The 15,180-nt window shown below is 46.6% G+C and overlaps 1 protein-coding gene across 2 annotated transcripts; it reads right to left on the reverse strand.

Moving 5' to 3' along the window:
* Positions 1 to 6,811: 6,811 nt before the first annotated feature.
* Positions 6,812 to 14,926, reverse strand: CKAP4 (cytoskeleton associated protein 4). Of its 2 annotated transcripts, none has more exons than XM_030478901.1 (2): positions 14,461 to 14,926; positions 6,812 to 9,932 (listed from the first exon to the last, which is right to left on the reverse strand). In XM_030478901.1, the coding sequence occupies exons 1-2, from the start codon at positions 14,815 to 14,817 to the stop codon at positions 8,601 to 8,603; spliced, it is 1,689 nt and encodes a 562-aa protein (XP_030334761.1). In that variant the 5' UTR covers positions 14,818 to 14,926; the 3' UTR covers positions 6,812 to 8,600. The 2 variants fall into 2 exon arrangements, with proteins under 2 accessions (XP_030334761.1, XP_030334762.1); XM_030478902.1 differs by lacking the exon at positions 14,461 to 14,926 and adding an exon at positions 13,904 to 14,375.
* Between the last annotated feature and the right edge of the window lie 254 nt (positions 14,927 to 15,180).

Consider the following 15,180-nt stretch of genomic DNA (forward strand, 5'->3'; position numbering starts at 1 on the left):
TGAATGCAAAATAGCAAACTAAGGAAACTGAAAGAGCTTTGTGAAGGCAACTGAAGGTAAATCAGGACCTGACAAAGGACAATGTAGTAGGACTCTTGAATATATTAAGCTTTTACACCGAATGTTTGAGTTTGGGGACAGACCTCCACATGCACAAGAGCTGCATTACTGAGTGGTAAGTAGGAGTCAGCATGCAGGCTGCAAGGGGCAGGACATATAAGACATTAATATGAGACAGATATTCCTCTGCCAAAAGCATTTGCAGAGCTTCTACTACAACAGCAAGATTACACATGAGCAGTGATCCCCCAAACCAGATGAACATTTGTGTGAAATCTAAATGCAAGCCCCTCACCCACCCTTGGTGGGACTTGGTGGGACTTTGGTGAAAATACACTAATTTCTAGAAAGCTCAAACACATGATTTTGATTTGCATTATGGAGCTGCCAGCACTTCTGGAGCACTACTTGCCATGCTCAAAGTCCTTGTCCAATGACCCAAACAAAAAACTATTTCTGAGGGTTGTATTTAACAAATAATACTACTATCTATTGCCAAACTGCATTATAAGTATTCCCTGTCCATCCTGAAGAATGACATAAGAAACAGAAGATTCTTTGCCCTCAAAAGGTTGAAACTAATAAGGCTCCCCAAACCCTGGGAAATACGTAATCGGTCCGGAGGTTGGAAAGCAATAGGCATCTATTTTATTTGATCCTTGCAAATTTGCTTGTAACTGAATTCTTCCCCTTCCCTATTTCCATCCTACACACAATTCATCCAATGACTGTGGAAATCAACAGAGGAGGATTCTATCCATGTCCATGTGGCCTTGGAAAGATGTGATCCCACAGAAGACAGGGAGGGAAGGCGCAGAAACACCTAGAAGTTAACATTATGAAACATTATATATTATAGGTGGCACAGTGGTTGCCACCAGCCACCTAGGCTGGCTGCACTCTCTGCTGTGTGCCACATTGCTTTAGCCTCATCTTTGTCCCTCAAGCTGTCTCTTTGGTTGATCAGCTCCTTTGGGCAGGAAGTCTCTTATGTGACTGTACAATGGAGGAAGGGAACGGTGACACAAAGGACAAATGTGGCCTGAACCCTCAATTCCTACAGCTCCCAACAAGCTAGGTTTCCCTGTGCTGTTGTTAGGGGATAACCCAAAGTACATGTGTGATAATACACTCAGAAGGCTCTCAATGTCCTGGCCTGGGCTGAATCAAAGGAGGTTTCCCCTGACCCAAAGTAGGCCAGGAGGAGCCATCCTGCTGTCTCCTAATAGCTGCTGTAGCTTTAAACCCCAGGGACTTAGGAAGGGGGACAGGCGTTTTTCCAATCCTGCCTCCAACCTTCGGTCATCTGGGAGGCTGTGACATTCTTCTGGGATGCTGTAATGCAGTTTGATCCACTGAATGCATTCACGTACAGAGGCATTTTTCAAGGTCCAAGGAGGTTATTATCACCTCAGTTAATTATCTGTAAGGATTCAGACTCCAGCAAATGTTAATTATCCATCCATCAATCTCATGTTCAACAAAGCTTAGTAGGGCTATTTTTAGCAATGCAGATATCTCCTTCCTGAATGGAAAAGCTGCTCTCTTCTTGCCTATCTTTTTTTCAAATGTTAAACACATTAGATGGAATTGAGGGGATTTTCCCTCTCTTAGAAACCATTCTAAGAATGTGCAATACTTAATGAAAGTAAGAACAATACCATCTTCAGACCTGAATGAGTGATGTGAGAAATCTGGTATGGCGATGAGTCAAAAATGATCAGAATGGAGGGCTTGAAGTCCATATTTAATCCTGCAAAATATCCCATTGGTACAGTGGTTTGGTGCCCAGACCATTCCAGTGGACAGGTGCCTAAATAAGTCTTCTCATCCAGCACCTATAGGATAGGATTTGAAACACTGGTGATGGCGTTCTACACGTGATGAAGGAATAACAGCAGCTTCCATCACTTGGGCGCTACATTCAGATCAGTCAACATCCCTCTTGTTTGTAGACCTGAGGGTTGTGATGGGATCTCTGAAAGCATCAGCTGGATGTGTACCAGTGTAGCTGCTCTGCCTGAAACTCCAAGCAGCTGGAAGCAATAGCACTGAGAAGGCTGTCCTTCAGTTCAGTGTTTGCTCTGGAGCTTAATGGTGGGCGCTGGGCTGTCTATATTGTTAGTGTTTGCAATCTTTTGAACACAAATAGCTAGTAAATGCACCCTGGGGCCCAGCCTGCTTCCCCAACACCATAAACCATATTTGTTTAAAACGTAAACCTTACAAGCCAGTATTACCTCCTCTGATAAATGTACTTAACACTTCTGTGTCCACACCCTGAGAAGGAGACTTCAGAAAGGAAAGGCTCATTCAATATGAGAAGATCTGTTAGCTGTTAGGTGTTCTGGTAAATAGCTCTCATGCACTCGAAGGAGATTTTTGAAGCTTTAGGTACTGGAAATCATCACAGGGTATATTACACATTTTCTGTGTGGCTTTGGGCAAAGTGGTTTGGCCGTGATTTTGTACCAGGAAAGGAAAGAGGAGTGTAGCTACTGACTTCATTGGGATCTGGATCAGGACCCTTGTCGCTCCATAATTTCTACATTTCCCATCTGGTTGGAAACTTTCCTTTACAACCTCACTGTTTTCACATTACAGGCTTCGAGCCTCTTGCAGTGCTCTCTCCAAACAGGTGGCTCTGCAGTGGCTATCTATCTTCTCAAGCCCTGTTTTGGCTTGCGTCTTCAGATTATTACCGTAAAGCAAATAATATTTAAGCATCATATTCTGCATCTCCCCTGACATGTATATATTGATGGGAGTTGGTAAAATGGAGAAAGGAAGGGGGAAAAATCGCCATTATCAGCACTTTGTTTGAAAGTCAGAGCACTAAAAAAAATTGGAAGTTTCAAGGTAACCCTGATTCTTTCTCCACTTGTTATGTTTTCCATCCTGACTCATAACTCTAGGACTCCATCCCAACCCCAGCCTAAGCAGTATTGACAGGAAAGGATTATCCGCAGGAATTTGACATGGACAGTGCCAAAGGAAAATCTTTCTGAGTGGAACAAAGCCGGCCTTATTTGAACTAGCTTCTTCCTCTAGAATTGTGGATGGACAGCAGGATACGGGGCACAGGAGTTAACTGCGTAATAAGTATTTCATCAAAACCATTTATTTCTGAACAGGATATGTCATAAAATGAGAAATTACCTCTTTGGCTTTTATTCCTCTCACAGTGGAATCACTTGAGAAAAGATTTAACCCCAATGCTAAGCTCAGCATCTAGATAGCATTGTCTTGAAAAGGATTTAGAGATGTTTGTGTATCTGCAGCAGCCAAAGGAACACCTGCTCCATAAGCTCCAATATAAAACAAAGCAGAGTTCAGGGATCTCTTTGTCTGAAGCCTAGCTGGCTACTACTGTGATGCTGCATTAACTCTGAATAGCTCTGGGGTTTGGTATTTGCATTATAAATGCAGGAATCATCAAGCTCTGCTCTTATAAAGAGATTTCCGAGTTCCCTTTCTCAGTGCATGAGCAATCACTACTCCTAAGAAAATAGCATTATATAGGGAGCTTGCAATATATTGTATATTAGACATTCTAGAGAGGTTTTGCTATGTGAGCAAGAAGAATATGCACTTTTTGCTTTGGTGTCCAAGGCAGAATTGCATTTTGAGCATCCTTGGTCAGTGTTAGACCAAATGGGTTCTTGGAAAAAGAATTGCTCTGTATGCTGTTAGACTATTTCATGTCAGGATTATAAATAAGTGTTGGTAAACTCCTGCAGGTAAATACTGTCTCTGCATCTCTGACATCGGTGAGTATCTATCTGCTCATGATTGGCGGAAGACAACAGTGACTGAAATGTCTGCAGGAAGGGCAGGATAGCAGCAGTGTATGAGCACTCAGAGGACCAACAGGGATGAGCATCTCATTGTGCTACATATCATATACAGCTGATACTAAAACCAAACCCAAAACAGCCACAGGTTTCCCTTCCCTAAACACCTATAGATGATGACACAAGAATTGGGCCAGGGCCCAGCTATTACCAAAATGGCTACATCATAGAATCATAGAACGGTTTGGGTTAGAAAGGACATTAAGATCACCCACTTCCAACCCCCTGCCATGGGCAGGGACACCTTCCACTAGTAAGGTTGCTTCCACTTGGAGCAACCTGCTCCAAGTCCCGTCCAACCTGGCCTTGAACACTGCCAGGGATGGGGCAGCCACAGCTGCTCTGGGCACTCTGTGCCAGTGTCTCACCACTCTCATAGTAAAGAACTTCTTCCTTATATCCAACCTGAACTTCCCCTGTGTAAGCTTAAACCCATTACTGCTCAGCGTACGTAGCAGTTGCTTCAAGAATCAGCCCAGCGCTGGCTGAAGGTACTTTTCAGGGGGGGCGATACCACATGAGGAGAGCATCAAACAGGGCACAGGAGCCCGTGCCGCCGCGGGACCAGGAGCAGGGAGATGGACGGGGAGCTGTGGCGCCTTTGCGAGCAGGAGGCGCGAGGCATAATCCCGGGGCAGGGATTGCAGTGGGACGGACAGAAGGACGGACGGACAGACGGACGGACGGGCACACAGCCCCGTCCACGAGCCGCCCGCTGCCGCGCCGCCGCCACCAGGGGGCGCCCGCCGCCATCGTCCGCCGCCGCTTTTCCCAGCAAAGCCAGCTCGGAGGTTGGAGGTTGTTGGTGATGCTCCTCTTTTCCCTTCAATCCTCACTCCGCTTCCTTGGAATGCAAGCAGGCCTGATGGTTCAACCGTTCGATCTCCTACTTATGAGGAACGGCTGAGGGAACTGGGGTGTTTAGTCTGGACAAGGCTCAGGGGGGACCTTAACGCTCTCTACAACTGCCTGAAAGGAGGATGGAGTGAGTGGGGTTGGTCTTCTCCCAAGTGACAAGCAATAGGACAAAAGGAAACAACCTCAAGCTGCGCCAGAAGAGGTTTAGACTGGATTTTAGGAACAATTTCGTCACAGAGAGGATGATCAGGCACTGGAACAGGCTGCCCAGGGAATGGTGGAATCACCGTCCCTGAAGTGTAGATGAGCCCCTCAGTGACATGGTTTAGTGGTGGTGGTGGCAGTGCTGGGGTAATGGTTGGACTTGATCTTAAAGGTCTTTTCCAACCTGGTTGTTTCTATGATTCTCTTTTTATCTAGAACATTTTACCTCTCACCATCACTCTCCTCCTTGAGACGCTCTCCAGCTCAGCCTCGCCTTTCTCAAAGGGCTCCAAATGGGACAGACTGCCCTTGGCATCACCAAGCAGAGTGAAGGGCCCACACTGGGCATTTTTAGGATAGCGTGGTGTCCATACGTCTCAGAAAGCCTCTTTTACTGTGGTCATTTAACTTCTCTGCAGCTTTACTTACACTACCGAGTTATGTCAAATAAGATGGTATAGACTAAATCACTTAACTACCTTTAGGCCACCAGAAACCCTCCTTCCTGTTACAGGTTACTTCACTTGAGGCAGCAGTCAATACGCAACTGGGAGAAGTCCCTGCACAGCACAATTTGTGTCCATCATGTTTGCCAGCACAGCTATTTGGGCAAAGTTCTTTCAAATGTGATCAAGTCCACAGTGCCTTGGTATAATCACTTCTTCATCTCTAAGATGGGAGCTGAAAATGAAGATAAATGCTAATGAACTGGCTGAATCAATACCTCATCAATCAGGTGGACAGTTTAAGTTGAAATTTGTTATTCGACCAGGAAGTTGTTGATGATCTACTAATGTAAAACAACACAGGCAACATAGACTTACGTCTACGAGACCCTCTCCACTGCTTTACTGCAAAGCTTAGGAACAACAGTAAAGAGCAGCACTAGGACTGGATGTGCTCTGGGAGCATTTATCAGGGAATTAGGAAGTGTTTCTGCTTGATGAAGCTGTTGAGCCAAATAGAAAAGCTGAACCTCCAGCCTGCCAAGGGATCCTTGCTATTGTGCCTGCCCCCAGCCACATTATTATTTATGAATAACTATTACTGAGTGAAATCATTTCAATAGCTTGCCATAAAAAATTGTTATTGAAAGTGTAACTAGTAATTCTTCATTTAATCTTTGAGATCAAAGACAGCCCAGCTGCACTGCTTACAGCCTCCTAGTTCCCTCGTCATGCAGGTACTACCCTTTAAAGCCCGCTGCATGCTTACGGCCAGCTTGTTGTCAACAGGTTATATCCAACCTTTTAGATGGAAGGGTTTGTGTGCTCACCTGTTTTGTTGAACATAGGTAGTCTAGTAACGGTGACTGCCTACTTCTATGAATGTGGCCTCACGAATTGCCAAGGATGTGATGATGCCCATACTCCTGAAATCATCCCTTCTCAAACTTTTGAGTGAAGATTCTAGCAGTTTATGGGCCTTGCAATCGAGCATTCCAAGCCATGCAAAAGCAGCAGCCACTTTGGAGAGATGACGTAGGTCCTTCCTTATTTCTGTTCTACGTGCTTTGGGCATTGAAAAAGTCTTACCAAGGCATCGCTGGCAGCATCTGACATAGCATTCATTCACTGCATAAACCACGTATTGCACAGGTCACAAGTATCATGTTGGGCTTCTGAGCCTGGAGGTCAACACCGCTGCCTTGAGCTGACCCAAATCCCATTTTCCAGTTTGCCTGTAACTACTATAGATAAAAGAGTCCCCCCATATTCCATATCCTCCCCATACAGGGCTGCACCACATCTGGTGCTTCCCCAAGCCCTTTCCTGCAACTCCACTGGAAGCATCCTGGGAAACACAACATTAAGTAGCAATCAGAAAAAAAAAGGTGCAAAGAATATTCCAAATGTTTATTATGTATTAAAAATACCGCAAATAAGCCATACAGTTCATTTCACAGTAACCTAAACAACATTGTTCAAGAACTTGAGAAGTCAACAATGAACAGTGCAGTTCCAACAGCGACAAATTACCTTAATGCCATGGCTCCCTCTTTCTCTGCCAGCAATTCTTTCCTGTTTATAGTGGGAACAACTCTGGATATGGTTCAGTATCTTATTTACCTAGTAGAACTCCTTTTCACCTGTGCTGCTCCCGTAAGCACACCACTTCTGGAAGGTGCTGTTTCTAGGAATTCTTCTAACGTAGTCACAGATCTGGCTAGTGCAGGCTGAGGTGAGCATGATGCCCACAACCTATTTCCAAGGTAACTGTGTGCAGACTCCTTTACCAAATCTTTGGATAAAGTTCAAAAGTAAACTTGAAAAAGGAGGGATATTGGAACTCCTTTCCAGAAAGACAGAAGCCCAAGAAAGCTTGATGAAAAATTGGTTTTTGAATGAACGCCTAGAGAATTACGACACTCTCAGCCAGTTCTTAGAAGGATCCTTTGCTACCAGTGCTGCAGGCAGACACCCAGGGACAACAATGGTGACAATCAGGCACCAAGTCCTGAATGCATAACAAGAGTTCAGGTTACTGTCAGCTGTGTGAAAACTTGGAAATGTATATGCCTTAGAGCAATTCTGCTGATTTCACGGTGATCTTCCCCCTTGCGTGTTTTGGAGTGTACTGTTATCATTAGCATGCTTGCTATACATGGAACACAAGGTGCACTTTTGGTCCTTCTCTTTCCTTGTTCAAATTTGTGATAATTTTTACAGAAAACCCTGTATTACAGACAAATTAGGCCTTTCCAGAGAAGACACATCCTCATCGTGGAAACAGTCCGAAAGTATGACAAAAATATTACTGTACCCTCTTGAAAGTAATCTCACCCTTCAGATGACCCTTCTAAGCACTCGTCTGCACCAGCAGCTAAAGATGCTTCAAAGCAGCCTGTGATCACAGAGCACGAATCTCTCCAGCCATGTGGTGGAACACCTCTCTTAGGTCTTGGTCCCAAGCAATGCCACTTATCTCAAACCTTCCTTTGAGTTGAGGAGGCTCCTTGTCAGCTCCTTGGTACAAATTAAGGACTCACAGAAATATACTACAGCTCAGCTGACACCTGGTAAACTGATCACATGGCTGAATCCCAAACTGTAGAAATGGATGAGTTGCTTCAAACCTCATCCACACTTCAGTTCTACTGGTCTAAACAGTTAATATAGGATGTAGTTTTGTTCATTTGTTTCTTAAACCAAAACATATCAGTAAAATTCCCAGTGTGTACAGAAGTATGCTTTTCATACCAGAAGTTGTAGCTTTTCTGTATGGGGTATCTAGTGTCATAGTGTGAAACACCTTTGTGCCATTAAATATGCCCATGCTGGTGAAAACACCTTCGTGCCATTAAATACGCCCATGCTAATGAGGCTGTAGTGCCTTAGTTACACCACTACAGTTACAGCCCTATAACTTAATAGAGAAGATGAGCCCTTAGAAACTCAACCCCCAACTAAACTCTTGTTTTCTGGAAATTTAAAAAAAAACAAACAACAAAACAACCAAAAACCCTACACAAAAGAGAAATAAAGGAAATAAGCAGAACTGTCTCTATTATTAAAGTATTCTTATTCTCTTTGGAGGTATCAAATTGCTTTTAAAAAGAGTAAAAAACTGGGCATACAAAAGCTATTCTCCTTAATCCGTTATCTGCGCAAGGAGCACCGCTGCCTAAACTTTTTCATGGATTTTTTCTACTTTCACAAACAACCTTTCCAGGTCATTCCTCAGGTCATCTATTGAGCTCTTCACAGACTCCAAGTTGTTCTCATTATTTTCAATTTTCACCGAGTAGGAGACTAAACTATCCACTGCAGTTCTTATCATTTTCAAATCAGAATCAACCTGGCTGACAGAGGATCTCAGTTCATCGACAGAGCCTTCCACAGAAGAAAACTTTTCAAGATAGCCTTGAGACTGTACTTCACCCGCCTGGAGATTCCCTTGATCCAGCAAAATACTGATTTGCTTCTGGACATCCTGAAGAGCATCGGAGGATGGCAGTTCACTGATGCTTCTCCTCAAGTTTTCCACATCGTTGTACAGCGAGGTCTGTGATTCACCAAGATTTTTCAGAACGGCTGTGACTGAAGTTAGGTCCATGTCTGAGATTCCCTGAAGAGCAGTAATGCTTTGTTCTAGGGTACTGAGCTTATTCTTATATTCTGCCTCCTTAGAAAGAAAGGACTGCAAGTTTTCACTGTTTTGAGCAGCTGCAGAAGTTAGAGACTCCAGGCTGTCTTCTATGTGCCTCAATCGAGACTCCAGTCCTTCACTGTTCTTCCCAAAAGTTTCTAATGCTTTTCTGAAGAGTTCATTTTCTTCCCATTTGTTGAGGTCGGCTTTAACTTGCAGCAAATCTTCATCGAGTCTTTTAATGTCACCAGGGAGATGCATAATAGAATCCTCAGCTCTCAGAACTTTCTCCTGTAAAGCTTTTAATGAAAGGTGTTCAGTGTCTGCGGCCTCTTTGAATTTCTCATGTTCTTGTTTGAGGTTGACTAGCTCTTTCACTTCAGTATACACATCGGACTCCATGGAGTCTACTGTACTCTTCAAGGACTCTATGTCCTTTTCTTTGGTTTTCATGGATGCTTGCATCTCACCGAAAGCATCTTTTAGCACCTTAATTTCATGTTTATACACATCTGCCTCTTCTAGTGAATCAACCTTTGCTTTCATGTTGTTGATTTCATCTTGGCTCCTTTGCTGGACTTCAGTGAATACAGCAATGTTATCATTTATAGACTTGGTTAGCTCTGTTAGTCTCTCTTCAACTGTGTTTTCCAGAGATGTGAAGTCTCGTTCCCTTGCATCCTTCACCATGTGGATGCCATCAGACAAGTCTTTCAATATTTCATTTTGCAGCTTCTGAAGCACTTCACTGATGCGGTTTATTTCACTCTCCCCTTGTTTAACAGCCTTCTCAGTAACCTCCTGTTTCTGCTGAGCTATTTTCATCATGGACTCAAATTCTCCAAATGTGGCTTGAAGGGAACGCACCTGAAACAGGAATACACATGGTTAATACTTACAATTTCATCCTAACCTACATCCTCACTCTTTGTGTCCTTATGGCCCCTGTTAGTATATGAGATGATCACCTTGCAATCCTTCATGCTTTCTACCCAAGGTGACGCTATGGCACCTCGGATACAGGAGGCACAAAAAGCCCATCATGTGGAGCCTTACAGCTCTATAGAGAAATCCATCTTCTGCTGAGGATCCTTGGCCTCACTGACCTGCCACAGATGATCCAGGAAATGCGTGTGTGAAAATCAAATTTGAGCCTCCAGAGCCTGCATCCAGGCCCCTGAGCCATCCCTACCTTATATGATGCCTGGTTCTACAAGCTGCAAGTCCGCAAGGGAGGAAAGGGAGGGGGGAAAACAAACAAACAAAACCCATCTGGCATCAGCTACCAAATACAGAGAAGCTGGGATTAGAAGTTAGCAGTCAGTAATACCCAAGGCCAATTCCTGAAGATGAAAGAAATTTCACAGTAGACAAGAAAGAATAACAGGAAAAACTGGGGGGAAAGGGGAGGTGGGAATGGCTGGGGAATGGGAGTAGTGACATTTTGCTGCTCCTAGACACCAATGGAGACACAAATTTTTCTTCTTAGCTATTTTTTAAGATAAAAACCATAGAAAGGCTTTAATGTTGTCAATACTTAGTACCTCATTATTCATACACTCACACACTCTTAGTGCATGTGTATGTACACAGGCAGAGAACAAAGCCATAGCAGCTGCCAAGGGGACTGATTCGCATCTATCTCAGGTTAATACAGAGGATCAGGTATGCTATTACGCTTCCCAATTTAAAAAACCCCTATCTTTACAGTTGGTTTTAGTAGCAGCAAGAGGGAAAAGGTCAAGGGGTGAGTGGCCTCCACACTGGTTTACTCTCACAATTAAAGGTAAGATCCAGGCCAGGGAAGGACGCACTACTTCATCTGGGGGCCACGCTGAGAATCAGCCTCAGACTGTGGAGAAATCCTTTTGTGTGCGTGTGGGGATTGTATTTTCTTAAACTTTGTAAAGCAATGTAAGAACTCCCACTGGCTGCAACAGGAATCCATCACGTAGAAAATACCTCAAGGCTTTGGCAGGATGGCAAGTGCTGAGTAATGCCTTGCCTCATGCTACTCCCTATGTCTGAGGGGTATATTAATCAGTCGTGCCACATGGGCTGCCATGTTTACTGATTAGATACACAGCTGGAGGGGTGGTTTTATTTTACAGATAGAAGGAAGTATATTTTATATGTTCTTAGAAAGAAATACACAGAACTTCTATTTTTTTTTTAACTGCAGGAGGCTCCAGCAGTTCCCACTCAGACTCTGAACCTAGAAATTATTTTCAAAAGATCTAACATGCTTACTAATTAGAAATCAAGTTATTTATATGTATTTTTGCAAGACTAAATCCCTGGCCAAATCCTCCTTGATTTTCATGGAAGTCTACACTGTGTAAGGATTGTAGAGTTTGGCCATGAGATTTGCCCTTGCTCCAACAGATCCCTGCAGTTTGAAGAATATCCATATAGATGACTTCTTTTTATCCCTTCCCTCTGTAAAAAGGTCTGTAATGTCTTTACATTCCCTATGCTTATATTCTTTAGTGCTCAAATATGAAACTAGAAGTGAGCTAAGGTTGGGGGGGAAGCAGATAATACTGCCGTATGTATTACAGTAGGGCACCAGCCATTACACTGACTTACAAACCTAATTTTCATTATGAAAGCCTTAGTTTCATTCACTCTGATTTTTTCCACACTGAGAGTTTTTTCTTTATCACTATGAATGGACTTCAGAAATCTAAAAGAAGAGCACAGCAAAGTTCTCCTCCCCCTCTTATGACAGAATTTGTTTTCTTTGACACATTCAACCAAATCACTGAATTCAGCAATTAACTATCTTCTATTCTATTGTCAGTCTAAGAAAAAACATTAGAAATGGCCAGGAGAACTCTCCAGAGGGCCAGAAGGTCTCTGCTGCTATACGTCTGATAGAGGTGGATCCCACTCCTCCTCAGTGGAAGTACTTTATACCTGCTCCTCCACTGCATTTGGACAATGCTCGTGGTACAACTTGAAGCTATTCTCCTATACTTCCCGCTGGGCCAGCTGCATGAAGAGCAGAGAGCTCTGACATAATAAAATGGACAGGGGTCCTCAAATTAGACCAGCTTCTAATCTGATCTGTCCTAACCAAGAGCCACCAGGGCCCAAAGCAAATGCCTTGCACATGAGGGATAAAACTGCAACTTCAGAATAGAAGTTTGTATTCACTACACAGTTGGTTTGCAGGTACGCCTATGTGTGAGTTTGTGTCTGGTGTTCATGGCTGGTAAGGTTTGAAACCATAGCCCTTAAAAGGTTTAACACATAAATAGCACATAAAAATATACCTACAGCTAATACCTATGACTTCTCTAACTGGTCGTACTATCTTGTGTTTAAACACCAAATGACCTTGGCCTCTCTGAAACTGTGCTATATTCCAGACTAAACTTCCACATCATTTCCTTTCTCCTCTTACTGATGTGTAAAGCAGATGAGTTCACATAACACTCCTGACAGGAGCTCTCTGCAATAAAAAGCCTGAAGGGCAAAGCCAGTTCCAGATGGCAGCCTGCACTGATGGCACGCTGCAGGACACTGCACTTCTGCAAAGCAGTGATATACAGCCTGGTCTGCTCTGCCTCAAGTTCATTCTTCTGTAAAGACACCAAACCAAAGCAAGCAAAGCTCTCAAGATTGAAAATCTGTGTAATTTCTTTCCCCTCCCATTTTTGCCTTACCATATGTATGTCTTACATCAGCCACCTGTTATACATAGGCAAATAAAGTTTCAGTTCTCTTTGAAACCAACTATTTATAAACTTCGGTTACATATCTATAGTATGTATATCTTACATACTGTCTCCTAGAGAATGTAAGATATACCTATGATTTTCTGCAATGACATAGAGATGGGAGGCAGCAAAATGTACCCATTTCTATGCTCGGAAGGGCTTATATACTGCACATACATCTGCATTCCATGTTCATGCACTGTAATCTTGTGTCCTGCATGCCTTGACATCGCAATTCCTTCCTTCCTACAAAGAGTCTGTAAAAATGCCTTAAAAACCAGGAAAAAACAACCACCCTCACTAGTTCAAACCATGACCCGGTCATCAGTGAGTAAAAACTCCAGGATTTAAAATTAGCTTCAGAAACAACACTACAGCCCTGAATTTTACAACCCCTTTCCTCCCTCATTCGAGTTTTCCTTTTCCCCCTTGTAAGGGAGAAGGAACACCAAGGCTGACCCTACAAACTCCACATGTGCAGGCTGCCTCGCTTCTGGGAGCACCAGAGACCAGTCAGGGGATCTCTGCCATCACCTGTCCCACCGCCCTATCCCCCCACCACCATCCTGGGCCCAAGCTTGCAGGGAATACAGGGAATCCGCACAGCAAGCAGTCAAGCTGAGACAAGAATTTCCTTTTCTTTGATGCAACTCAGTCATAACTTTACGTACTGCTTTCCAACCCATTTACCTGCTCCCCAGACAGGACTTGATTATATGTTGATGATACGCCTTCACAGACGCCATTTTTAAAAGAGTTTAGGCACCCTAAAGCACATCCAGATGGACAGTGCTGTTTGTGAAACTCTAGCTCGGGGGCTAATAAGGCCTGAATGAAAAAAGTTAGGGAAACGAACATTTCTTCCAGTGCATTTGAGCCACACCCTTTGCCAACAACTTCTCAGCTCTTCCGCAGCCCTGGAGTGCCATGGAAACAGTCTCCTGCTCCCTCGGCCGAAGGTAGCAGCAGGAATGTGGAAGGCAGGGTACTGCAGGAGCAGAGTTTATGGCATGGTCTCTGCTATTTGGTGAAGCTGGCACAGGTTTTGTTTCCTACAGGCAGGCTCTTGCCACGTCCAACTGCGCTGCCACGCCATCCCCTCGGTGCACACACCTGCCCGCTCGACGCGGCGACAAAGAGCAGCCCATCTGCCACGCTCGGGTTTAAGTGACTGGCGACCATCGAAGACACGGAACCGCCGCCAGCAGGCTCTCCAACTGCGGGTCCCCCGCACTGCTGCCAGCGTAAGCGTGCTGCCTGCGCTGCGTAAAATGGCTTCGCGCCCAAGCCTTGGAGGAGCGAGCTGGGCAACGAGCCGCCTGCGGCCGCCGCTGCGGGCTGCCCCGGGGGCCGCCCCCCGGGTCCCGCCCCGACCCAGCCCCGCGCTGCGCTGCCTGCCAGGGACTCTCGCTTTACCGAGGCCACGTTTGCAGGCGCGGGCCCAGGCTCGATTTGTCCTCCTAAAGCCATGAAAGCATCTTTGCGGAGGGGGAGAAGCGGAGGGGGTGGGAAAGGGGACACGTCTGCTCTCCCGCAAGCCGGGCTGTCCGAGAGCTGCGCGGCTGCTTACTTAAGGGGTGAACCCCCGTCCCCGCGGCCCTGCCCGCCGCCACGGAGCCGCTCTGCAGGACACCCCGCCCGCCTCCCGCAGATGCCCGGCGCCGCGCTACCTTCTGCACCACGGCGTCCAGGGTGGCGGCCAGCTCCTGCCGCTGCCGGCCGGAGGCCTCCCGCTCCCGGGCGCTCCGCCCGACCTCCTCCCGCAGCTGCCGCACGTACCAGCCGGCGGGCAGCGCAGCGCCCAGCACCACTGCGGCGCCCAGCAGCAGCGCCCAGCCGCGGCGGGGGCCAGCGCCGGAGCGGCTCCCTCCGCCCCCCCCGGCGGCCCTGCCGCCCCGGCCGTGTGATGCCGCCGCTGCCGGTTTCTTCGCCGTCGGCTCCTCGGTGCCGCCGGGCTGCGCGCCCTTGTCGTTGGCGGCGGCGGGCGGGCTGCCCCCCTTAGCGCCCCGGTGCTTGGCGGCCGACATGGCGGGACGCCGCCGCCGTCGTGCGCGGAGCGGGAGCAGCGGGAGAGGGAGGGAGCGATGGAGAGAGGGAAGGAGGGAGGGCGGGGGCGCCGGCTCGGGCAGCGCCGCGCTCCCCGCCCCGCCCCAGCCCCCGCCCCGGGGTGCCGCCACGCACACGGGGACGGCCTCACAGCGAGGGAGGCAGCGGGACGGGGGAGCGGAGCGCAGCCCCCGCCCCGGGGTGACAGACCCGACCGCGGCCGCTCCGTCTGCCGGCGGGACCCGGACCGGGGCCTCAGAGCGGGGTGCGCCGGGCCCTCCCCCCTCGCAGCCCCCGGGTGTCCCCAAGCCCAGCCCGGTCCCGCTGCCGGGTAGTTTTAGTGG

The sequence above is a fragment of the Strigops habroptila genome, chromosome 3 (assembly GCF_004027225.2).
Source record: "Strigops habroptila isolate Jane chromosome 3, bStrHab1.2.pri, whole genome shotgun sequence".
NCBI lineage: Eukaryota > Metazoa > Chordata > Aves > Psittaciformes > Psittacidae > Strigops > Strigops habroptila.

Coding starts and splice junctions, on each gene's coding strand:
- CKAP4 (XM_030478901.1), bottom strand. CDS start 14,817: ATGTCGGCCGCCAAGCACCGGGGCGCTAAGGGGGGCAGCCCGCCCGCC. Junction 9,933..14,460: donor TGGACGCCGTGGTGCAGAAG/GTAGCGCGGCGC, acceptor TTCCTGTTTCAG/GTGCGTTCCCTTCAAGCCAC.